The following is a 26,160-nucleotide window of genomic DNA, read 5'->3' as shown; positions in this document are numbered from 1 at the left end:
GAGAGAGAGAGAGAGAGAGAGAGAGAGAGAGAGAGAGAGAGAGAAAATTAGAGAATTATGGGGAAAATGAAGAAGGATGGCGAGTATTTATAGTTTAGAATTAGGGCCAAAGTGTAATTTAATAAACTTAAGAATTAAAATAAAAATTGGGGNGGGGGGGGGAGTATAGAGGGTTGTTTTAGCAATTTTTGGCCGTTATGAACGACTAATTTTAAAATTAGCCATTGGCCAACGACTAATTTTGAAATAAGCTGTTGGCCAGCGACTAATTTTGAAATCAGCTGTTGGCCAATGACTAGTTTTTTTTTAGAAAAATTAACTTTTTTAAATAATTTGACAGGAATCGGGCCGACATAAATCTTGGATATCAGGACCCATACCATGACTTAAGGGTGTCAATGGTTAGGTTTGACCGGTTATTTTATAAAATTACGATATCAATTTTTCGGTTATTCTATTTTGTATAACCAAAATCAGACCTTTTGACGTTTCCCAATCATCTCGGTTTCTCTTTGATATCGCTGCGTTCGGTTAATTTTTCGGTATTTTTTTTAAAAACGTCATGCAAGAGTCATTAGTCGAAGTTAGATTGCGATAAATATATACTTGCACTGGACTTTGGCAAAACTCTCTAGACATTTTACTATTTTAGAAGTGATGATCAAAGAAACATGAAAGATGTCCGTAATAAGGATTCATTCCAATATTCTATGGCAGCGTAAAATAATTAAGCATGACAAGAGAAATATAAATCATACGAGTGAAAAGATATTAATCAAGTTGAGACTCAAGGATAGAGCTTATTAGGAGATTAATATCCATCAAGTGAATTCTAAATCATACTAGGGGAAAGATATCCAATACTTTATGGCTTGCTACTCAAGATTGCTGGAATACCTAGTGGCTTGCTACTTAAGATGTTATAACTAATTTAATTTCGATAAGAGTAATATAGGTTTGGAAGCTAGGACTTTTGGAGATTAACTATTTTGGTCACTTGCAACCATTTTCATAATCCCAAGACACAAGAAAAAACTTAATGCCTTTTCATGTAATTTATTTGATGTTTTTTTGGTTTATCTTTTATAAAATAAAAAATCTACCCTATTATTTGGTACAGTTATAAGTTTATAGGAAAACCTAAGGTCCGTACAGCTCGGTTCGGTCAATTTAGTCTGTTTTTAAAGCTCCATTGACACCCCTACCATGACTCATCCTCGGCCACCCTCCCCATAAACGGTCCCCTCTACCGTAACTTGGGACCGGGATGAACCGGGAGTGAATAGGCCCGGTACCGAGACGTATTAGGACGTCCTCTCCCATTAGACAACCATAATTTTATACGAGAAAAATATAGAAGAAGTATACTCCCTTTGGTCCACTTTATTTGATTGTTGGCCTTTTTTTTTTATGTCCACAATATTTAGTTTTTTCCAGATATCAAGAAAAAATTAATTTCTTTTTTCCAAAGTTGCTAAGTAAATAGCCTAGGAGTATTTGTTATATTTTCAATAAATAAATTAAGATTACTATGGTCAATTCAATTGTTAAATAATATTAAAAGATGAATTTCTTAAATGTGTGAAACCATCCAAAAAAATTAATTAAAGTTGACCGTCCGAGTAATAAAGATTAAAACAGCAACCTAACAAAATTACCCTCATTGCGGCATTACTAATTTTGACATAACAAAATTGTCTTTGACCCAAACTACGCCTAAGGGGTCGTTTGATAGGAGGTATTATAAGAAATAATGCAAGCATTAGCTCTTTGCATTACTAATACTTTGTTTGGTATATTTTTTTTATATAACTAATACTTGTATTAGTTATACATCATACTTGGTGTTATACTATGTATAAATAATGCATAGAAAACCATGATATTAGTAATGCAAGAATTTTTAATACTTGCATGAATATGGTTAAAGACCTAATTGTCCCTCTCGAATCCCTAAAAACCTATGTCAAATACTTTCCCCATATACTTAGCAAACAGAGTTCCTTCTTCATTCTCCTCTTCAGAGATCAAAGTCACATGTTCATAGGTAAAAGGATTTTTAGTGATTTTGTTCTTTTCCCCCTCCTTTTGGACGACTGTATCACAAGTTGGGTACATTTATTTCTCTGCTAAATAGCATAGTATCAAATTTATGTGTATGCAGTATGAATTTCTTATTCTGTTATTTATGCAGTTAATTTTTATAGTTAGAGTTAAAATTGTGGAGGGTACTTTTGTAAATATTTAATTTTTAAAAAATTATGCAATGCTTTAATACACCAAATCAAATCGCGAATAAGAAATAATTTTAGCATAACTAATGACAACTGAGAGCATCCAAACGACCCCCTAAAAGTTACCTGCAATATGAAACTGAAAAAGAAAGTACATAGGTGAATTGATTTTCTTGTAAAAACGCCAAGGAATATATCGCCTTTTGGAGCCGAATGCGAAACTCGTTTTACTTTTCTCGAGAATTAACAACACTGTAAGCTGAAGAGTAAGGGAAACAACAATGATGATCTTGTTTTTGATATTCCTTGCTATCTTCATAGCTTTCTTCATCAAGTTCCTCACTGCTGATGGTAACTACTCATTTCATATGGATACATACTTCTATTTGAATCTGATTGTTGATCAAAGGATTGAAATTTCAAAATTTTATTATCTTATCAGCGGACTTTACATTACTCTCCAAAGGGAATGTCAAACGCGAAGAAATCGAAGATAAGGTTATCTCATTTTTGCCCTTCACCTCATACGTCTGAGTTTCTGTTGTTTGGAGTACTGTTGTGTTGATTTGTCTAGTTTACTCTCAAATTTTGAGCCGATACTTTTTATGTGTTTTTCTAATTATTTATTTATTTTCTTAATTTTGAATTTAAGTGCAGGTTATTTGGGTTACCGGAGCTAGTCGCGGAATAGGTATTTGGTTTTTAGGATGTTCTCTTTCAGTTTATGATGATTTAAAGTATTTTATCTTATTTACTTATTTATATGCAACAGTTGAACTTACTACATACATAACAGTTGAACTTCTCATCTTTATACCATGCCCATTGGCCAAGAAAGCTGTCATAAGTTTGTCATCTCGTGTTAATGCTGTTAATCGAGTTAGTGTCACTCTCTCAAGAAACTAATTTGTTTGTATATTTGGATATTGGTGAAAAGGGGAGATTCTTGCCAAACAGCTTGCAAGTTTAGGGGCTAAGCTCATTATATCTGCTAGAAATGAAGCTGAGCTACAGCGTGTCAAGCAACAACTTATAGGTAATGCGTTCTCAATGATGCAGAATAAGCATCAATTTCTTGCTTGAGTGCTTACTGATCTTTAAATCCCGGTTTTTATTTCGGCGTTGTTGTGTCTATTAAAATCAGGAAAATATGCACCAAGAGATGTGATGATTTTACCACTGGACTTGACATCCGGGGAGGAAAGTCTGAGAGTCGCTGTAGAGAAAGCTGAATCATTTTTCGATGCAGCTGGAGTGGATTATATGATTCACAATGCAGCCTATGAGCGACCAGTAAGTAGACAATACTTATGATAAAAAAGCCACAATTAATTGAACTTTGACTATTGGCCATTTAATTCCCTTGAATGTGACTCATATTTCAGACCAGATATTCTTTTGTGCTTTCATTTGGATTCAGTTCATTAATTTTGACATTATTCCTTATGGTCGGAAGGGCACGTTGTGAACTAACTCATTTCATGGAGTTCTCTTACTCAGAAACGTTTCAACATTTAATACAATATATTATTAGTAAATCTGTGAACATCAAGGATATTCAATTCTTTTGCTAGTCCTATAAAGCATAGAACAAGAGGATGTTTTAAGGAATTGGAAACTTTAATGTTTTATGGAGATGCTTTGGTAACTATGTTCTATTTAGCATTTCAATCTAGAGAAATTGGGAACTTCTGATATCGGTACTTATCAGTCTTTATGTTTAACTTTTGTGCCTCTCCTTTTTGGCTGGGCATGAAGCAAAAAGATAATTAGTCCAGTTTGTTATATAATTTTATGAGGTCACAGAGGAAGCAAATGTAGAAGCAACACCACTTTCACACTTAAAAGTTTCCTAAAGAAAAGAAAACTTCAAATTTGTGGAAATTCTTTTAAGGTTGAGGGTTGACACTTTCTTAGGATGTTGATTTAAAACTTTAATTATTGTTCATTCTGGCTGGTTCCAATTTAAGCTAGTAAATTTAACCTTGAGTTCCCTTTTAAATTCCTTTGTGCTAAATCTTTTATACTAACTACTACTGGAGTACACGTGGAAGGATAGGAGGAGAGAGAGAAATGACTATAAAGGATCAATTGAAATTTGCAACTTTCTTGTTGTAGCTTGCAGAACTTTAACATCTGGGTTTTCTTTGAGTTTCTGTTTGAATTGATTTTAGATCATTGTTAATGTTATGAAGATGTAGTTAAATGTTACGTTCTTCTTTATTCCAGAAATCTACAGCATTGGATGTGACAGAAGAAACTCTCAAGGTATCATCTTTTATAAAGATTGTTGTGCAGATAAGGTCCATATCCATGCCTAAGCCTATAAAAATCCAACATGCTAGTCTGTTCATGGGTTTTTTTCTTAATCATTTCAATCAGAGCTAGCAGCCTTGTAATTCAGTAAATATGCACCCACAATCACAACTAATTTGTTCTAACAGAAGATGTTAAAACACGAGAAAGTGTTTGTCAACTGCTATACTATGTCCACAAGAAGGATAGTCTTCAGCTATTATTGTTTATCTGTTGGTTTCCAAAGATAGTTTCAGCTAGTAATACGTTCTTGCAAGACTATTTTGCCTTTCAGTGACTTTCATAAGCAATTGGCTTAAGGAAAGAAGATATATCTCCTGATTTAATTATCTATAAAAAGAATGGTCTGTATATCCTTAGTTTGCAAAATTTAGGATAGTCTATTTGAGGGCTTAGCTTTGGAGTTCTGGAGATATTCTGCAATGTGAGATTGAAGGCTTATTCCAGGCTGATTTCAAGACCCTTGAGGTCCTTGAGGCAGTATCAAATAGAGAATTCAAAGTCGTGATGGATAAAGAAAGCTAAGTTTGTGCCCAATAGCCTCCCTTGAAATAGAGGCTCAATATCTTGCTTACCTTACACGTCATGTGCAGAATAGAATGGTCAAATCCAGGGTAATAACTCCAATATGAAGTGGATGACATTTTAATGAGAGGACGGTAGTTTGTTCTACTCTGCGTGTCATCCAAATGTGGAGCGGCTTTGCATTTGAAAGGTCTGCCTGAATCTCCATTATCTTTAGTTAGGTTTACGGGCCAACACTGAGTTCATATGAGTAAATTGAATAGTTTTAAGGAGTCGTATTGCTTTCAAGTCAAATGAGGAGAGAGCCAGAATTTCTTATGCTGAAGGACTTGATTAAAGAAATGGAGGAGGCAAAAAATTGTAGATTGTGCAAGAAAGAGAGTTTAGGAGGCCAGGACACCACCGTCATAAAAAAATAAAAAAATAAAATAAAAAAAGAGCTTAGGAGGCTTGAGGACAGATTGAACTAGTACAATAATAGCAGGAAGATGGAAAGCCGAAGATTCCAAATCAATAGTTGGAAGAAATTGTAATTGTCGCTCACTGTTTTGATTTCTGAATATACGTTGCTCGTGCTGTTCTTGTAGGATTTGTAGAATCTAGCTTGTAAGAGATGTCAATTTGAGGTGTAATTAGCTAGATACTAAACTGATTTTTTTCTTCTGAATTTGGTGACAACCCGGCTCAGTGCACAGCTTTATATATATAAATTCCTGTAAGAAAAGAACTGTTTCCTGTGGTGGCTCATCATTCAAACATGTAAGTATCTTTTGTTATCATGTCATCCCTATAGCGGGTACGAGTAATTTTAAGGAGTCTCTTTTATTTCAAAAGAGGGGGTTGTCTTTTACTCATGCAAATTCATATAACATGCTACAAAGACTTGGTTAATGAAATGAAGAGAGAGGCGAAACTTGGAGGCTAAGAGCAAAGAGAACTGAGGTTGATCAGAGAGTTCACAACTACCACAAAAGCAGGAGAATGGAGGGCAAACGGAATTCAAGCAACAGCGAATAAATTATAGATATTACTTCAAGTTCATTTGGTCTCTAAATATACCTCGTGTGGGCCTCGTAGTTTTCTAGATGTCTAGCTTGTAAGAGTTGCCAGTCTTCGGTATAGTTAGCTAGGTGCAAAAGTGTTATTTTCTTATTGCAGGCCTTTCCTGGTGCAGTTCTTAATATATTAACTTTTTTCTTCAAAAGGGGAGCTTTTTTTATCTCCTGGTGGAGACTTTCATCATCTAATGTATGAGCATCTTTTGTTATTTTTACCTCTACAGAGTGAATTATCAGAAAAAGAGTCCCGAGGCTCTTATGACTCTTGTTTTAGTTTCTTTGAACTGGCCGGCATTGGTTCAGTTTTTGTGTTTGAACTATTCTTATATTAGTGTTTTCTGTTCTGAATTTCCTGTCCTTGTGGATATCCATCTACCCACTGCGACTTGATAATATATGACATTCGGTTATGCATTTATGCCCTCATTGTGTTACTTCAAATACTCATATTGTATCTGATCTGTTAGTAGGCAACGTTAGATGTGAATGTTGTGGGCCCCATATCGCTGACGCGGATGCTTGTACCTTACATGCTGAAGCGGGGAAGAGGACATCTTGTTGTGGTAAGTAGAATGATCAGAGGTGCTGTGCATTTTGGTGACTACAGTTTTCTTGATGCCATAACCTGATAGGATATTTGTTCCGGCCAAAAATCTAATAAATGATCAGACATGCAAAATAAAACTTTTCAATCTCATAAATAGTTCACCAAGTTATACATCCTTTTTTTCTAGGCAAAATTCTCTTGGGGATATGCAAGTGAAACTCGACTAAGTCCTTGATCTAAAATCAATATGCCTGACATCATAATTCTCGGGGAAAAACTGTGATTTATCATTTTCTTATGTGAATCAGCTGGTTGCTTTTTTGTATACCCTCGTGGCAGGATAATGGATAATTTGTCCTCCTTTGTATTTCAATTTCGTTGTAATTATGTGCCCAAGAGTTAGTCTCTGTATTTTATATACCCCTGGATGAAGGGAGGGTAGAAAAAATTCATTTGATTCATTTTTATACCCAGATGAGCAGTGCAGCAGGAAAGACTCCTGCACCAGGTCAGGCAGCGTACTCAGCTTCCAAATTTGCAGTAAATGGGTATTTCCACACCTTGCGTTCCGAGGTATACATCATAAATCATCTGATAGTGCCTTTCTATGCATTAATACAAAAATTTTAGTTGCTTTCTTCAAGGCTGCAAGATCTATTTGGATAATGGCTGAATTTGATAATATGTCTAAACATTTCTAGTGCCACAAATTGTATGCTTTTAATTATAGGTGTGAAGTGATAGGGGCCCGTCCAAGAATGTGGAATGTTATGTGCTTGGAAAAAGATAAACATGAAATATACTTTCTCCCATGGCCTAACATTTGTTTTTGTGGTCTAGCAATCACTTTCCATGACCTAACTTGAAGAAGACTGATTAAAAAACATGCTGGGTCTGCAGTCGCATTACTTAAGCTACATCATAGAGCACAAAAGGTTGCATCCTGTTGCATCTATCCTCCCTTGTGTACTCAAACTAGTTAAAGATCTCTGCTGTCCTCATCTTACTGATCTTCATTGAGTCCAGCAAATACTCTGTTCTTAGAGAACTGAGGAAGGATTACTTCCTAGCTATGCCTTCTCTACATATAAACATTTCTTCAAGCTTATGTGGATCCTATCTTTCTTGGATGGTGCAAGGCTTAAATTTTTGGTTGATACCATCATTCTTCTTAATGCTTTATGGACTCGTTGAAGCTATGTACTTCTCCTCATCACTTTTCTTTTCCTTTCTTAATCAATGAAATTATTCGAGTATGAAAATTTCATATGCACATGACAAACAATGTCCTTTTAAGCTGGTAACTGAATTTGGGCCAGTATGGTGTTTGATTCCTACATCCACATTATTATCATTATTATTCTAGGCTTCGTCAATACCTTCATCTATGTTCCAGAACCCTTGTTAGTATCATCTTATTGCTTTTACTTATCTTAGCACTAATCTTTTTCTTTTCCCTTTGCAGCTCTGTCGTAAAGGAATCAAGGTCACGGTAGTTTGCCCAGGGCCTGTAGAAACTCCCAATTCAAGAACTGGTTCAACTGAGGTGATTATCTTTCTCTTAATTTAGATTAGATGTTTTTGTTGCCGAATGTCTACAGTAATCCCACTCAGGCTGAGCAATGCTAGTATTCCATCTTCTGGAACTTCTAGACAGAATGAGGGATCTATTTTTAGATTTTCCAAGGAGATGAACCGTATACTGAGTGGAATTTCCCATACATCTGTTGTCATAAAACAACAACAACGAGCCCAGTGTATTCCCATAAATTGGGTCTGGGGAGGGGTGTGTACACAAACCTTACCCCTACCTTATAAAGATAGAAAGTTTGTTTCCCTACCTTATAAATGGGACATAAATGTGAAGTGCAACTCCTATCTAAAAGTTGGGCTTAGTTGTGATATTTATTCTCTCAGTGCTTGTGACAATGTTTTGAAGCATAATGTGATGAAATGATGGTAGAATTTTTTCCTTGCCCCTTGGACCTTTCATTTTAGGTTTCTGATCCTGTCATTTTAAAGATGGAGTCAAAGTTCAAAAATTATTAAGGAACTCTTATGAGGATGTACTTTTCCTTTAGCTTTCGAAAAAATGGTTAGTTTATGTTTAGTTGTTCAAGTCCATAATAGAGAAGCTATATTGTTGGCTTCCTCGCTGTTCATTATGGTTATTTGCTGTAAAGCGTAGCTTGGAGGATGATAGTTAGCAAATTCACTTACTTTGAGAATCATCTGTTCTCAATCTCTCCCCCTCTGATTTAATATTGTCTACTTCTCCAATCTTTTTTTTTCCTTCTCTCCTCCTGTCTTGTTAGCACAATAAAATCTCTCTCTTGGTACTAAAGCAGTCCTTCATAGGATAAGAACCCGAAGCCTATGCTGATGTTAGTATATGTGATAATCGTAATTCCGCCAACACATGCTACTGGAACTAGGAGTATTTTTTGAACGTAGCACATAATGCATTAAAGCTTTCATCTCTCTCAGATGAAATCTCTGCAACAATATTTTGCTACAATGGCACTCTTTGACGGAAAGAACAATTCATCTGATTTGGACCAGATAAATCTCTTCTCTTGACTATGCATATGCTTTCAGTATCAAGTTTCCTTTTCCTCACTTCTTTTAATACATTCATAGCATGTGAAGCATGTGGATAATTTTCGCAAATTGTCCTGTTAACTCTTTATCTTAAAATTATATACAGCGGCGTGTATCATCAGAGAGGTGTGCAGAGCTGACAATTATTGCTGCTAGCCATGGTATCAAGGAAGCTTGGATATCTTATCAGGTTTGATCAAGACATTTGCTTTAGCAGTTGTCTTTTCAGAATTTCGTTAATCATCGAGGTTCTGGCACATTTATCGTAATTTTAAATTGCTACAAGGGTGTATATGTGGGACTAGCAATTTAGCATAAAGATTATGTGACAAAATGCCGATGCTATAAAAATAGTCGTGATGTGTAGTTACATTTCTCTTGTAAAGAGTATGTGGCAATAATTCGTTTACACATGTATTGTTTATTTGTCCTTTCGTGTTTTAATATTCCTGTGATTACTTTCAAGTAAACTTACTGCCAGCATCACCTCTTTGTTTAGTTGGTTGAAGGTTTGTCCTGTTACAGTGTCCAATGTCTTTTAGCAATATATAACATGAAATATCTAGTAATACTCTTATCTGCTTTATTGATCGAGTGTCTAGTTGTCCCATTCAATTCACAGAAGTGGGACTCCTACTTTCGGTACTTCATATTACACTCTTAATCCATTCTGTACTCTTTTTCTTTAATACTAATTTCTCTTGCATATATGCAAATAGCAACTAGTAGCACTAATATTTTGGGTACTGTTGCAGCCTGTGCTTGCTGTTATGTATTTGGTGCAGTATATGCCAACGGTTGGCTATTGGCTTATGGACAAGGTACTATATGGTTATTGTGCAGAACTTTGGTTATTTCCAATTTGGAACTGTCTCGAGACTAATGGATTATGCATTTAAGTTGTATAGACTATTATAGCAGGTTCAGAAAAGTTGTAAATTTATATAACGGGTTGCCAACGGGTGCAAGTTTCGGTGGCCCTTAGGCCATTTCGTCTTTAAGTTATATGCATCTGACAATTAAAATTTTTTTTACACTGTACTTTGACATGTTATAGCAGGTTACTTATCATTCTTTTGCAAATCAATGCTTATTAAGTAGTAATTGATTGTGTAAATTCTTTTTTTTACATTGTCAGTGCATTAGCTCATCAGTCGTATTAGAACTCTAATATTCTGTTTGTTATCCAGATTGGCGCAAAACGTGTGGAAGCTGCTGCACAGAAAGGCAACACATACTCCGTCAACTTGCTCTTTGACAAAAAGAAGGAAAGCTAAAAGTCATGTTGGCAATGAGAATCATGTTTTCAGCGTTCTTTCTCCGTTTTCTCAAATATACCACCCCACCCCCACCCAGTCCCCCACAAACCACATATGTTCCTCGTTGAAGGAGTTGATTTGGAACTTAGAGAAATGCATCTGATAATGAGCACCGTTTTACTTGCTCTCTGTTATTCGCTAGTCTCTAAAAGCGTTACTTCTCTTGGTCAGTCGACAGTCAGGCTATATGCAAATGTGCGAAAGAATGAGAGTAATTTATGCTTAATGTTTTGAACGTCATATTCATCAAGTCTAATGTGTAATCATTTTGAGATGTGGCTCCTTTTTGCAATTGATCGTGGGAGTTGATAACAATCCTAGTCTTGTCATAGCTTTTACACGTGAAAGTAACTTGCAGAATTCCTATAAATTAAAGAGAAATTTACGTAAAGCACTATTACGGATTGTAGATACGTTTTCTATTGTTATAAGATGTATTAGATGTATCTAAGCTACCATTTGCTATATTACGGATTGTAGATACGTTTTCTGTTGTTATAAGATGTATTAGATGTATTTAAGCTTCTGTATTCATGAATACAGTAGCAAAAATAGGCGTGAATTAGGGAAGTTTAGCTAATCAGTTGTTGTATTCGACTGTATTCATGGCGTGAAACATGGGATTACAGTTGGATAGATTATTGTATTCGACTGTATTCATGCCGTGAAACAGGGAATTACACTGTTTTTAAACGTAAAGTGAATCAATTAACATAATAGACTCCTAATATGACTCAACAAACTCAATTATAACATAAATTTTTTGTATTTCCAGTTATAAAAAAGATTCTCAACCGAAAAATACTTCAAAAATATAGCAATCTTCGAAAAATTATATAATACATTTGAATACATAAATTATATTAATTAAAAAAACATATGAATACATTCATGGCATATAGCGAGACAGTGAAATACAATGAAATACATAGAATATAGCGGAATACATTGAAATACAATAAAAGAAAGATAGTGCAGACAATGAAATACATGGAATACAACGAGATACATTGAATTACAATGAGAAAAAAGACAATGAATATAATGAAATACATGAAAATACAGTGTGATACGTTGAGAATACATTGAAATATATTAACGGAAAATGTCGCCTCGTCAAGAGGGCCGCGATTTTGACTCGAAACTCTCAAAATTTGGAGCACACTTGGTCTTGAAGATCTTTGCCCCTACTGCTTCGTTCCCCGGTGGTGCCTCTGCGAAAGATGCCATTTTTTGAATTTGGGGCTTTTTCTGATTTTCAGAAAGTATAACCTAATAAAAATAATGTTAGAAACGAACCCTTCTTTGATGATTTTAGGATCAGGTACTTGAGTAGAAGAACGCATAAGCTTTGAGATAAAGTAACGGAGGATTCCAATTAGGACCATAACAACTGAGAGCGGGATTAATACCCAGTCTCTAATTATTGTATCCAATACTAAATCTTCAGCCATTTTTTTTGAATCTGGTGTTTGTGATTAGAATCGGAATTTTGGTGGTGTACAAGGAAATAACAAGGAAGAAAAAGAGGAGAAGAAAGCGGCAAAAATCTGAAAGAATGAGAGAGAAAAATAATACAAAGAGTATTTTATGGCTTAAGGGTAGGAGGTAACCATAAATAGATATTTGGCTATAAAAATCAAAAGATAGCTATGGAATATAATTTTTTAAAAGGGTATTTATTAAAAATAAATAAGGTATCAACCTTTGCTATAGGAGGTAACTAATCCTAAATTAGATGGTACTCCCTCCGGTTCTTCTTAAATGATTTTGGTTCAAAATATTTGTCATTCTAGAAAATATTTGTCATTCAGAAATAACCTCTCTACTCCCTCGGGGTAGGGGTAAGGTCTGCGTACACACTACCCTCTCCAGACCCCACTAGTGGGATGTTACTGGGTCATCGTTGTTGTTGTCTAGAAAATAAACAAGATATTAAATATTTGTTATTTGATTTTACCCTTGCTACCTCAAGAAGGTTATAATATTAATTACTCAATTAAGAAAGAGATAGACTAATTTAGTTAAATAATTTTTTATGATTACCGCTAATTTTTTAGATGGGTGTATCCATTTAACTGAATTTTTTCATCAAAGTCCAAGAAAATAACAACTTTTTCTTTCCTTCCAGGCTCCAGAATGAAATCAAAACATTAAACTAGGGATAAAAATTACCAGAAGGAATAAGTAAACAATCTCCCCATACCAAATCATTGAGAACCTTTAAAGGATTTGAGAAAATGCTAAGACCAAGCTAATAGGATATCCATTCGAGTGTTTGACCATCCAAGGAAGGACTCACCTATTTGAGGAGCTTCCCTTTATGAGGAAATGCTTTTTCATTAATAGTTCGCTTAAGAAACGTAAATCATATTAACTTATGATACACCAAATTTTGTAAGGAATTGAGAATAAACAATAATATAACCATAAGCTCTTGCGAATAGATTTTACTCCGGCAAAAACAAAAGAAGAACGGGGAAGAATTTGCACCTTTTTGAAGGCATCCGTATTACGTAATTTATTTCAACTCAGACACACCATATACCAATATAAGCTATAATACCATAAAGGATCTTCTTTTGAAACCAAAATAGGAAAACAAAAAAAAAAAATCATGTAGCATTTGGTGCCTAGCTAGTTATAACAACAACAAACCCAATATTCCCACAAGTGGGGTCTGGGAAGGGTAAGATGTACACAGCCTAAGCCTTAGCCTTACCCCTACCCTTACCCTGGAGAGCCTAGCTAGTTAAATTTACATAATTTTCTTTCCAACTTTTCTTTTACATATTGTATTTAGAGTACAATAAAAATCAATTGACTACACTAGTGTTTGCTGCCAAACTGTACTTGTGCTTAAGGTACGACTTAATAAAAGGATCTAAGTCACCATCCATGACAGAAGTGATGTCAGAAGTTTCATAACCAGTCCTTACATCTTTCACTAGCTTGTAAGGATGAAACACATAGTTTCTTATTTGCTGGCCCCATTCAGCCTTCACTGCATCTCCTCTTATTTGCTTTATTTCAGATGCCCTTTGCTCCTCAGCAATCACCAACAGTTTAGCCTTCAATCGGCTTAAAGCTTTGATCTTATTTGCAAGCTGTGACCTCTCCTCTGTAATGGTGACATAAAAATCAGTACATGCTATATAACTACGCTGCGAGTTCCACAAATATGCCATGTCTACTCCAGTAGCAGCTAGAATATTATAATAGAGTTTTGCAATTAATAGTACTTCAGAAACTACTTGACAGCGAGAAACTCAGACAAGAAAAATGATCTTTGCCCATATTTTTTAAATCTTACAAGGGAAAGAGGCAAAAAGATGGGAAGTGAACAAAAAGACAACAAGCTAAGATCAAAGGTAGCATCATGTATAACGATTTTACTACTCTAATCTCTCTGAGTCCATCTGTCAATGTACGCCACAAAGATCAAACATTTTATCCACCAAACCCAATAAAGGTACCCTCTCTGAAAGTCAGAACAAAATTTTTCGCTACAGATGTGCACATAATATACAGAGAAACAGGGTTTCAAAGAAGAACCTGTACAGCGAACAGCTACGCCAGTGGGAATATGAGTGATGCGAACTGCAGTCTCAACCTTGTTAACATTTTGACCTCCTTTTCCACCTGCTCTTGTAAAGCTGATATCCAAGTCTTCTTCAGGAATTTCAACATCCAATGAGTCTTCAGGAAGAAGAGGCATAATCTCAACGCCTGAGAAGCTTGTCTGCACAGTGGCCAGTTCAAAGATTTACATGTTGTCCAATGTATGTCAATGAGAAGAAATATTTGGTACGAAGATAGACTAAGATGCACGGTAAAATCAGATAAAGAGGTCAACGAAACAATGATACATTGCTCATTTTTCACACTGATACATTGGGAACTTTCACAAACAGAGAAACAAGAATAATTCAAAAATCTATTAAAAGAGCCCCCTCATCCAGATTTATACAGCATCTTTTCATTTGGCACACCCCAATATATTTGAAACTATTCACTAATAAAAATATTCAATGCAACTTCATAACTTTCACCAATTCAAATTTTTATTATAAAATCCATGTCCAGTCAAACAAAATCGGAGGAGGGAGTATTTTGTTAATATCTGTAATACCCGCGAAATTTTGAGCAAGCTCGAGTTTCAGTGACACTTAACCATGGGTGATGTGGGTGTATCATGAGCGGACGACTCTAGGTGAGCGTCAGGCTCGGACGACCAGGAAACTAGGTAACAAAATAATGTTGGCCGCAGCCGGACGCGTGAGACAAGCGGGAACTGTGATTCCTTGATGTGACAATAGCGCTGTAGAGTGAATATTTAAATGAATGGTCCACAAGTGAATATGTAACTAGCGATACAGTGACCAAGACCTAGAAGTCTGGACTATAAATAGAAAAGAATGGGATTCTTGTTCCCAAAGACAAAAAGCCGTGAATCTAGGCATCTGTCAGAGAGTTCCCGCCGTACATTTATGAGCATTCGCCCTATTTATGACCCATAAATGAGGATCTAATAAGCAAACACTAGGGTTTGCTTAGAATCTCAAGGTTCAAGAATATCTTCTAAAAAGGAGCAAAAGCGAGATTGACTACCAAAAAGGTAACACTTGTCTGAATCTCGAATAGATAATGTATTGGAGTATGAGTATAACATTCGCAAAGCGTATCTATGATTTTATTGAAATTAGAAACAATTAACAGTGGTAGCTGCGTGTTGAAATATGATGAACAATGTATGGGTATGTTAATCAGTCTTGTAAGACCATAAGTGGCACGAATACCCTTGATAACATGGAAATGGTGTGGGTGACTTGAGATATCGCCCAAGACCATGTATGGAGGTCTGTGAATGACATGTTTACTGTAAAAGTGTAGATTTATCCGTTGAAGACAAGTTGGGTCAATTGAAAGTCAGATACGTCAAGGTTGAGGTAAGTGGAGACCTAATCTTTCTTTAAGGCTTTTCCCAGAAGTACATGTTACAGACATTTTAAAGGTATGGTTTCAAAAGTGGACGTAAGCTCGTCCAGACAAGTGAGATTGCGTCTCACCAGGTTTGTGACTATGCAATGATCGAGCTACTTTAGGACTCTATGATATGTTCTGAAATGGAATACAAACTGTTGATGATATTACACAGTTAGCAATGATATTCATGAAATATAAATCTTTGTGGGTAGAAAGAAAACTGTCAAGTCTTGGGTTCGAATCCCAGCGTAGACAAAAATTACAAGGTTATTTCTTCCAATATGTCTAAACTTTGGGGGGACAGAGTTATGGAATTTGGCTATTGACCGGGATTGTTTCCTTTAGCATTGTTTGACTTCCTTGATGCTACTTGGCTAGGTTTTGGGCAATTGGAGGTCAATAACAAAGGAAAAAGCGTAATTTGGGGTAGAAGACTAGCCCGGATAGGGTAAGAACTTGCTTAACCTCGATTTGAGGGAATGTTTTCTAAAAATAAATTATATGCTACATGTTATGTGTTTGGGGGTGTGACGTATATGCGAGGTGACGAGCGTATATGTGGGCACCAATGTTATATCACATTCGGGGGTAGATTTTAGACTTCTTTATGCCTGCTGGTAGGAGGTAGCAGGTACCCGATGGAATTAGTCGAGGTGCGCGCAAGCTAGCCTGGAAACCGCCGTTATAAAAATAAAATCTATCATGATCAGTGAATTACTATAAAAACTGCTGCCCTATGTGCTGGTGCGATGTGAGATAGACTGATATAAGCCCTGATGGGCAGGAGGATGGATCGTTCGACGTAAAGAGATTATGGTGAAACCGCCAGATTAAGGACCTGGCAAAGGGGAGGTTGGCTCGTCTGCTGTGCAAAGGACATGGTAAGAAAGATTGTGATACGCCAAGGCAAGAGGGAGGCTAGCTTGTCCACCATGAGAAAGATGTACTGAAACTAAATTGATTTGAATTTGAGCTTTGTCGATCGGGTGGTTGGGTCGATCATCACATAAATGGCGAACCAGAGCTTAGGTGAAGTTGCTGAAGAATATGAATTGTTATGCCTAAAAACCAACTCTGATTTCAAAGAACAATTTCAATCATGAATATCAAATTCATATTTGAAAAGCTATGGAACATATATGATTATGATTTGTAAAACTGTATGCATGTTTTCTCGAAAACTTGTCCTAGCTTTTGAGGGAGGTATGAGAGTTACTGAGTACATGTTGTGCTCACGGAGAATCAGAGAAATTAAACAAATCTCGAGATCCAGAAACCTATTTATACGCCTAGCCTTAAGCAAAAGAAAGATCATTACTCCTACCATAGAATCCAGCCTTGCAAGTATGCTGCATCTTTAGCGCAAATGGAACCATTTCTCAAAATAAAAAGGAATCCTCCTCTTAACGTTGGTAAGCTAGCCCAAAACCATGCTCATGGCAAAAAAGTATGAGGAAATTAAAAGAGACCTTGATGTCTTCACCCTAAGCGCATGCCAGGAAACTCATTCCTCTCCTGATTGGAGACTTTTGTCTATTTTTCTCTTACAAGGATAGGATCATTCGTGACTAGGAGAAAGTTAGAATCATTGCCCATCCCAGACTTCTTTTGGTGAGCCACACTTCATGTTCGATGGTGGCCTATCTAGCCAGGAAGCATCCCCAGCATCAATCTTTTTCTTTTGTTGTCCATAGAGGCTCATGACACACTGTGGATGTTATGTGTAAGTATTGATGGCCGTCCGTATTATTTAACCCCAATGGGCCGTTTTCAGTATAAATGCATATTTTGTTCATGCTAATTTATTACGGGGATACTGGGATAACTGGACTATATATTGCTCGGTGCATTCGCACGGAAATGCTAATTGGTTCGCTCGGCGGGGGATGGAGACGCCAGGTGCCGATCATGCGGCCCTCTGGATTTGGGGCATGACAACATCAACATGAGCCTATATTGAATAATATTAAAGCTCATTTTACTCCATCAGGGATGACTCTTTTTTTTGGGTACCAGATCCTTTTCCCAAGAAAAATAAGAGATATTTTCAAATAGATAAGAGGAGGTCAATTTCAGGAAAAAATGTGCATCATTATGTGACCATTTAAGGTAAAGACGGGATTTCGACTTTTCAACACAAATCACTACTTTTAGCAATGAACCTCAACACACAAGCCAGGGGAGGGGAAAAGCTCCAAAGTGATCACAGAATGACCACTAGGCTACCACAGTTACAGGAAGAAGATGTCCTCAGAAAATAAAAATACAAAAACTGGAAAACAATCATGAAACGAGTTGATCGAACCACCAATACTTTCTACTTTGTACTTTAGCTCTATTAATACAATTACCCCATACATGCTCTTGCTCTTTGGACCATAAAAGAGCAAATGGAACCATTTTCTCCCACTCCAGAAGCGTAAGAGAATTTCTTTTTTTTCGAAAAATCCGTACATGCTCTTGCTTCGAACCATAAAGATCAAACGAAACCATTTTCTCCTACTCCAGATTCATCAGAATTCTCTTTGTTTTTTATCATGCTCTGAAATTTTTCTCTCAACTGTATGTAGAAAACATCATCTTATTATACAGTGAGATAGCTAGTACCATAAAGAAGCAAGCATAACCATTTTCTCCCGCTAGAGATGGCTTCCTAATTCTCAGATGCAGCAACTTTGCTCAAGCTTATGCAGATAATTTACTCTTGATATACTCCCACCGTTCCTATTCATATGAAACTTTCTTTAGAACTTTGGAACTTCACCATCTACAACTTTCAAGAATTCAAATTTATCAAATCATCCAACTTTTAAACTTTGATGTAATTATTTCCCTACCAATAGTTCAATACCTTCCAACCATTACTTTGATAATTTTATTTCACTACTACTACCAATATATATATATATATGTATATATGTCAAAGTAACATCTTAAGTATTATTCCACCAGAAAACAATTACCGAATGGGACTTCTTAAACATGCTTAAATGCTTATTCCGATTCTGTTGGTATCTTTTATAGGAATGCTATTATGATCTAGAATTTATTCTCGGATTTCACTTTTGACTGAACTAACAATTCAATATCAAAGAAAAAGATCACTATGTTTTCTTTTTCTCTGTAATACCAACTATCAAATGGTTTCAAGACTAGTAGTCTGATTTCTAAGAAGATATCAGATATGGAGAATCACCCTTTCTCTTTTTTCACAACTAACTCTTAGAAGTTATGCTCAGAAAGTATCCACTTGGCAAATTGATACTTACACTTTAGGAAAGGGGAGAATTATTCTAAAATGGAGCAAACCACAAGGATAGTATATGCTTGGACTGTTGGATCACGTTGAATTTAATAACAAATAGCTCAATGTAAGCTCACTTGGTGCTAAAATTAAGTAACAACAACAACAACAACCCAGTGTATTCCCACAAGTGGGGTCTGGGGAGGGTAGAATGTACGCAACCTTAGCCCTACCCCGGAAGGGCAAAGAGACTGTTTCTGGTAGACCCTCGGCTAGAGAAAATATTGAAGAAGCACCGATAGCAAGTAATAACAATACAGGATAATTAGAAAACTAAATCCAAGATAGCAAAAGAGAAGATGAAAGAAGCACTGATAGCAAGTAGTAATAATAGTGCAAGATATGTAGTGATAGCAAACTAGGGTGCTATAATTAAGTATAAAGGAAATAATTTTATATTCCATAACTCATTTGTGAAGCAACAAGATTTCTATGATTAAGATTCCTAGGTGCTTTTATTTTGAAGTAGCACACTCAAACTCATAGCAAGTCTTCCATATCTATGTGAGAATCTAAAAAGTAGAGAATATAAGGAATCCCAGAGAAGTATTATGAAAACATAAAGATTTATAACCTGACGAAGGCCTTTAGAGTTGAAAGGTGACTGTCGAACAATCCTGTGAGTTCCTTTCTCCCCTGACAAGTAACCATATGCATACCGTCCTTCAATTTCAATAGTGGCTGACTTGATCCCAGCTTCTTCTCCCATAGACTTCTCAACAACTTTCGTCTTATACCGCTGCTTTTCTCCCCATCTCACGTACATCCTGAGAAGCATATCAGCCCAATCCTGCACTGGAATTAATCAAAAATATTCTAATGTAAAAGAGCCAGAAAAAAAGTAAAGAAAACTGTAACACAGTGATTTCGCAAGTTTTAAAGATGTGAAACTATGATAAAACAGGAGGACTAGCAGAAAATATAAGGACCAGTGACCTATAATGAGAAGGAGCAGGACAAGGTCTTAAAGCAAAAATAGAGCACCAATCATGTGTACTCTACATCATATCTTATCATTCTATTTTTTTTTTACAAGTGAAGATTAATAATATAAGTCATATCATGCTTTATTTGAGAATCTCCCTCTGATCAAAATGCAACTCCAAAACGTTTAAGTCACCTGTTCAACCATATATGAAGGCTTTTAAACAGAGAAGACACACTGAGTTGAAATCTATACGGACAATGATAGTTAATGCTCACAGCAAAGAATGAATTTCTACATTGCAGCAAGGCACCTAAGACTGTATTCTGGTTTTTGTAAATGACCATTACTGCATTATCGTAATCAGCTAAAAGAACCCTGCCACATAGCAGGAAGTATATGGGATACTGCCTCACCGCTTCGAGTGAAAAAACATGATGATATTCATGAAAAATGTGAACGAATATGAAATTTTAATATTTGGGGTCCACATGCAATCAATAAATGTAGTCCCTAGCAATCAGATCCAGCATTACCTGTGCATCAGTGCCCCCTGCACCAGCTGTGATAGTAACCACAGCTGCTTCTTTGTCATAGGGGCCTGAAAGAAGTTGAGTCAACTCATAACGATCCAGTGCCTTGTTCAATTCCTTTATGATACCAGCAGCCTCCTGAAGAAGCCCTGAGTCAGTAGAGTCCATCTCCTCAGTGAGCTTAATAATTGTTTCTGCATCATCAGCCTGTGGAAGTGTGAATTCCTGAATTTGTCATAGTCTGTCGTATTGACACTGTGGATTATGCTTGTATATCCAAACAAGTGGTGAGATACCTGAGATGTTTTAGAGGACCGGGAGAAACTCTAAAAGAGCAACAAACAGATCGAAGATTTGCAAATTGTCGAAATGGGTATCAAAGGGAACCAAAAGTAGACAACTGTATGCACTATACCTTCCTCTTTGATTTTTTGTTTACCTTCCAAACTTTGGACAGAAACAAGGAGGTATTAACAAGAAATGAAAGGAGATTCTACAAGTACATCATAAGATTGGTAACCACTGGATTGTTAAATGTCCTTGAACCATTGACCATTTATGGACAGGACAAACCAAAGTTAAAGTTGGCATGCACCTCGCAAGATAAAATAGGAACTTCAGTGTAAGATTAATCTAGTACAAAATACACTTCACCAAAAACAAAAATAACAACTTCAAACCGGTACGCGCTCTTTGTGGGAAAAGTGTAGGTACCTGTGTCTTGAAGTCATGGAGAAGCTTTAATTTGTCTTTGCAATCAGTTAAAGCTTGAAGTGTTTCCTGAGCTTTAGCTCGATTATCCCAGAGAGAGCTATCGGCTGCTGCTGCTTCTAAAGCTGCAAGATCATGTTGAAGTTGCTTCAGACCAGCAGCAGCTCTAATCTCTTCAACGCGCTCTAAGACGGTCTCTACATCCTTCCTTAAAGTATAGAAATCTGTAAGCAAATAAACAGTGAGAACAGTCCAACTTCATACTATTGTAAATGACATATAATGAGCCAAATACTCCACAAAACATTCACACTTCAGCAGAAGATAGCACAAAGATTTTGAGTGCTAGTCAGAAAATTGTGACGGCAGAAAGCTACTTCCCATCCACAAAATTTGAACTTCGAATTTCGATAAAAGTGAATTTCATTCAAAGATGACTAAAAAGAGCCCCTTCCCTACATGCGATTCAGAAGGAAGTTCCAGTGGAAATACTTTAAATGTGAAACTAAATTTCATTTAGAAAAATAAAAAACCTAGTTGGATTCTAAATACAAAAAGAACTACAATCAGACCAGTGCGGTGCATCCATATGCCAAAATACAGACACCTGACCCTACCAAAAACAAAGAAAACAGAGATTCGACTCTCTGCTTTTCCTGAGCCAAGGTCTATCGGAAACACCCTTTCTACCTTCACAAGATAGGGGTAAGGCTGCGTACACACTACCCTTCCCAGGCGGATTACACTGGGTCTGTTGTTGTTGTAGATTCGACTCTCCATTATTCATCTCCACCTTCTTAATCCATTTCAATTTTCAGACACTTTCTCGTTTTGCCACCCTCGCCAATCGTAATCCACCTACCTTAATTAAATTCATGTGTGACATCCTCTCTGTTATGAATGAGCCCCAGAATCTAGCTTTAGCACCCCCTACGTCGCCACCTTCAGATTAATATTACTAAGGTCCCTTGCATTCAATTTCGTTCAATTAGTTAACAATTCCCTTTCTTCCTGTGAAGGTTTGCTGGGAATATGGCAACGGTTCCAAAGCAATATTACAGTTGCAAACTTTTTTACCAAAGAAAGCTATGAATCCACCAAATTTTGATACTTATAATGTCAACGAAATGTAAAACTGATTACAAATATGACAATAGAACCGTCCATTTCCTTGATGTTGAACTTTTTTGCACAGGTTTCATGGATTACAGCTTGCCTCATTCTTCATATACAACCTTTTAACCCTCACTTCCTTTTTCCAGTAAGGAGTGGAGTATAAGATTATTATTTGGGGGGGGGGGGGGGGAATTGAGACAGGCTTCGGAACTACAGAAAAAAAACAAGGGGTCAGGATATACTTCACTGGTTAGCATTACTGGATATGTTTATTCGGGCAAGTTTGAAGGATTCTTGTCCACAGATACTTCAAGAGAGCGTATTAATCAAGACAATAAAAAAAAAAAGAGCGTATTAATCATATTTCAACTGATGAAAAATCTCAAGTTTTAAAGTAGCATAGTACGTGTGAATACGTAATGTCCTGCTAATAGGTAAGGTTTCAAGTTTTTAATTTCTTCTAGGCCATATTCTCATGATGTTACAAATGCACAGCCATGCAATCATTACATATGCAGAAGATACTGCAGAAGTAACTGCTAGAATCAGCTAAGCATAAATCCTTCATATAACACATTTTCTTTTGTTTCCACAGTTCAAACATTACATCTCGACTTAATAGTTTGGTCAAAATGCAGACAAGACACATAAAAACAAACTGCAAGAAGATCTAACAAAGTTCAGAATACACCTAAATCATTAATGTCATTATAACAACCCAATATAACCAGAATTTCTTATCAAATTTATTGAAAGAAAAACTCAACCATTCATTATACTATTTCTTCAAGGCACAAAAGACGACATTTTAGCATCATGGTAAGTAGTACAACTTTACCTTGCATGGCCCATTCACGCGTTTCAGTATTGCTAACTCCCACCTCAGGCGTTGCAAAAGAAACTGTTCCACCTTCAACTGAATTCATGAAAACACCAAACAGTAAGCAAAAATTTCTTTTCCTTTTTCCGGATAAGTACAAAATACTAACCAAATTAAAGGCCCCAAAAACAAGTATATTTGTCAAAAACAAGGTGACAGCCTAACAATTCAAGACTGACAGTTACAATTACTATTAAATTAAATAGCAAAAGGAGAATAAAATAAAAAAAAGAAGGAAGACCCACTAATTGCAGTGACCTTTTTGGAGTAACAAGCAGAAGAAAGAAGTAGATACCCTTTGGAGAGGAAATGGAAGGCAGAAATAAGTGAGTCTGTTGTGGAATTCTCAGTCTTCTCCCTGTATGTATTGCTGCAATTCGAACTGATGTTGGGTTTCTTCTGGTTAAGCTGTGGAATGGCTTCGAATATTGAGGCACTGAACTTTGAACCATACCCTCCATGGCTAAGCTGTGTCTCTTTGCCTAGCAAAAGGATAAGAGCTCTCGAATTCTTGTAGAACTTGGGACTAATCTATTATTTCCAAAACTTATGCTCTTTTTTCCCCGGCTGTGTTTAATCAGTACATTTACGGGTAAAAATTATTTACACCCTCTTAGAAATCAAACTCTTTCCTCAACTTTAAACTTTAAACGATACACATTCTCCTTTCTTATTTTTTGCGATATCTATTTTGTCTTTCACACCTTTTTATATTTTATAGAATATTTTTTAACCAAGTATTTTACCTATAGTTTAAAGTAGAACATTATAAGTAGAATATCTTTTTATAATTATTTTTAAAAATGGCGAAATGGCTCCGTGACCATTTAAACTTGTACGAGATTTTAAAGCCGATATTTAAACTTTGGATTTTCCCATTTTAGCACCTCAACTCAATCAATTGAGTATAAATAAACCCGCGTGTAACTCAATTGCCCGAAAGAAGAACACGTCAAATGCTAAGACCAATTATTGTTTTACATGTGTCATCTGTGGGTCCCTTTTTTAAAATTAATTTATCAAAATTTCGTTTTTATTTTACTTCTTTCACTATTTCTTCTACATATTTTAGTGCTGACATCGGGAAAAAATTTCAGCCATCACTAGACCGACTCAATAAGCCATGAACTTCCATAAAATTCCTTCCATCTTTAACTTCTAACAATATTCATAAAATTATTCCCCAAGTCAAAGAGTCGATGGGCCACCCACTAAAATTCGGTCAAGGCAACAAAAGAGCTGGCGGAGCTATGTCAAAGAAGGATACGAATGGTGAAATCAGAAAGAGATAAGAAGTCGGATAGCATGAGTAGAATTTTTCAACCAAAATTCGTCAATTTTTCGATAGTCTTTCTCTTGCTGTCTTTCAATTTGAGATCGATACAAAAAGGGAAGAGGGAGTTAATGTGAAAGAAAGGATTGATAATATTTTTTGATAAAATCTATTATTTTTTTTTGTTTCTCACTATTGCTGGTTTTTGGAACAAAAAGAGGAAGAAGCAAGGTAAGATTGGAGTGGGGATAAAGAAAAGAAAATGGGAGGTGGGGGGAGGTGCAGACGTCAATGGGGAAAGGGGAAAAGAAAGAGAAAGGGGTGAGGGGAAATAATAGCCTATTTGGCCAAGCTTTTTTTGGCCAAAAATGCTTTTTTTTTTTGCCAAAAGTACTTTTGGCCAAAAATTGAGGTGTTTGGTCGAGTTTTTGGAAGGAAAAAAAAATGCTTTTGAGGAGAAACAGAAGCAGTTTTGGAGAAGCAGAAAAAAGTAGCTTCTCTCCAAAAGCACTTTTTTGAGAAGCACTTTTGAGAAAAATACACTTAGAAGCAGTTTTTTTAAAGCTTGGCCAAACACTAATTGCTACTCAGAAGTGCTTTTCAAACTAATTAGCCAAACACAAACTGCTTCTCACCAAAAGTACTTTTGAGAAAAGCACTTTTGAAAAAAGACACTTCTCAAAATAAGCTGATTTTTACAGCTTGGCCAAACGGGCTATAAGGGTATTACTTATTTTGGAGGGGGGCTTATTTTCTTTCTTTTTCATTTGTAATTTTCTTCTTCTGCCTTTACATTTTTTTAATCAAAATTATCATAGTCACGCGCTTAGTTTACGTGACTTGCACACACTTTGTCCACATCACCTCTGCCCCTGCCATATGTGCATGGTTAACGGTCAAATAGGTTTATTAGTTACCAGATATGTAAGTTTGAGTGTTCAAATGGGAACGATGTAAGTTCGTGTATCGGCTTTACAAATGAAAGCAAGTTTAAGTGGCAACGAGGCCATTTCGCCTTTTTAAATCTAATGCTATTTTTTATAATTATTTTAATACTACGTGCATTAACTATATATTATGTATGTATGTGTATATGTTCTATTTCTCTCTTATTCTTTATCGTCTATATAATAAAAGAGTTTTGATTATCACTAATAAAATATTTTTTAAATTATAATTTAAAAAATATTGCATTATTCTGTTTATAACATTCTTTATCGACTATATAGAGAAATGAACTTTTATCCTAGTTGGTTAATACTCCTTCCGTTTCATATTAGATGAGGTAGTTTAACTCGACACGGAGTTTAAGATAAAAGAAAATACTTTTGAAACTTGGGATCTTAAAAGCGTAAGGGATAAAAAGTTTGTGGGGCCATGACATTTGTGTGGCTATAAAAGCTTCTCATTAAGGTTAAATGGGTAAAATAAAAGAGTTTAAAGTTGAATATTTCCAAATTTAAAAATGTGTCATTTGTTTTGAAACAAACTAAAAAGGAAAGTACCTCACAAATTTGTTAGGCGAGGTTATATAGAGTATGCTGGGTTTGTCCAGCTAATTTTGTTCTTTTTGAGCTGTAAACCTGCTCACTTTTAATTTGGTATTGTACCAAAAAAAAAACATTTATAATATAAATAGATAACTTGTTATTAAATTTGGTATAAATCTAATTTACCGAAAAATACATAAACTTCAGTATAGTTGCGAATTTGAATTAATTAAATATGGGAGCTTTTGATACCAAATGCCTTAAAAACATTGCTGGGTAAATCAATTGCTTTACTCTTTCCCTTTCTCCCTCCCCCACAGTTATAGTTGTCTGTGCATCAAC

At 35.8% G+C, this 26,160-nt stretch overlaps 2 protein-coding genes across 4 annotated transcripts; one reads left to right on the top strand and one right to left on the bottom strand.

Moving 5' to 3' along the window:
• The first annotated feature begins 1,999 nt into the window (after window positions 1-1,999).
• On the top strand, window positions 2,000-10,991 carry LOC109209980 (dehydrogenase/reductase SDR family member 7). Of its 3 annotated transcripts, none has more exons than XM_019373350.1 (12): window positions 2,000-2,047; window positions 2,677-2,732; window positions 2,892-2,925; window positions 3,172-3,270; window positions 3,379-3,527; window positions 4,464-4,502; window positions 6,604-6,696; window positions 7,155-7,253; window positions 8,146-8,226; window positions 9,388-9,471; window positions 10,037-10,102; window positions 10,472-10,991. In XM_019373350.1, exons 1-12 carry the CDS (start codon window positions 2,038-2,040, stop codon window positions 10,556-10,558), a joined length of 897 nt encoding a protein of 298 aa, XP_019228895.1. In that variant the 5' UTR covers window positions 2,000-2,037; the 3' UTR covers window positions 10,559-10,991. The 3 variants fall into 3 exon arrangements, with proteins under 3 accessions (XP_019228895.1, XP_019228896.1, XP_019228894.1); XM_019373349.1 differs by lacking the exon at window positions 2,000-2,047 and adding an exon at window positions 2,333-2,585; XM_019373351.1 differs by lacking the exons at window positions 2,000-2,047; window positions 9,388-9,471; window positions 10,037-10,102; window positions 10,472-10,991 and adding exons at window positions 2,326-2,585; window positions 9,168-9,357.
• A 2,154-nt stretch (window positions 10,992-13,145) lies between these two features.
• LOC109209979 (peptide chain release factor PrfB1, chloroplastic) lies at window positions 13,146-23,629 on the bottom strand. The gene is made up of 7 exons (XM_019373348.1): window positions 23,351-23,629; window positions 23,014-23,091; window positions 21,063-21,283; window positions 20,352-20,555; window positions 19,465-19,680; window positions 14,156-14,342; window positions 13,146-13,721 (listed from the first exon to the last, which is right to left on the bottom strand). The coding sequence occupies exons 1-7, from the start codon at window positions 23,514-23,516 to the stop codon at window positions 13,417-13,419; spliced, it is 1,377 nt and encodes a 458-aa protein (XP_019228893.1). The 5' UTR covers window positions 23,517-23,629; the 3' UTR covers window positions 13,146-13,416.
• Window positions 23,630-26,160: the final 2,531 nt, after the last annotated feature.

Source organism: Nicotiana attenuata, unplaced genomic scaffold, assembly GCF_001879085.1.
Source record: "Nicotiana attenuata strain UT unplaced genomic scaffold, NIATTr2, whole genome shotgun sequence".
Classification (NCBI taxonomy): domain Eukaryota; kingdom Viridiplantae; phylum Streptophyta; class Magnoliopsida; order Solanales; family Solanaceae; genus Nicotiana; species Nicotiana attenuata.
Note: the sequence above shows the minus strand (reverse complement) of the source record. Positions and strands in the feature narration are given on the sequence as shown.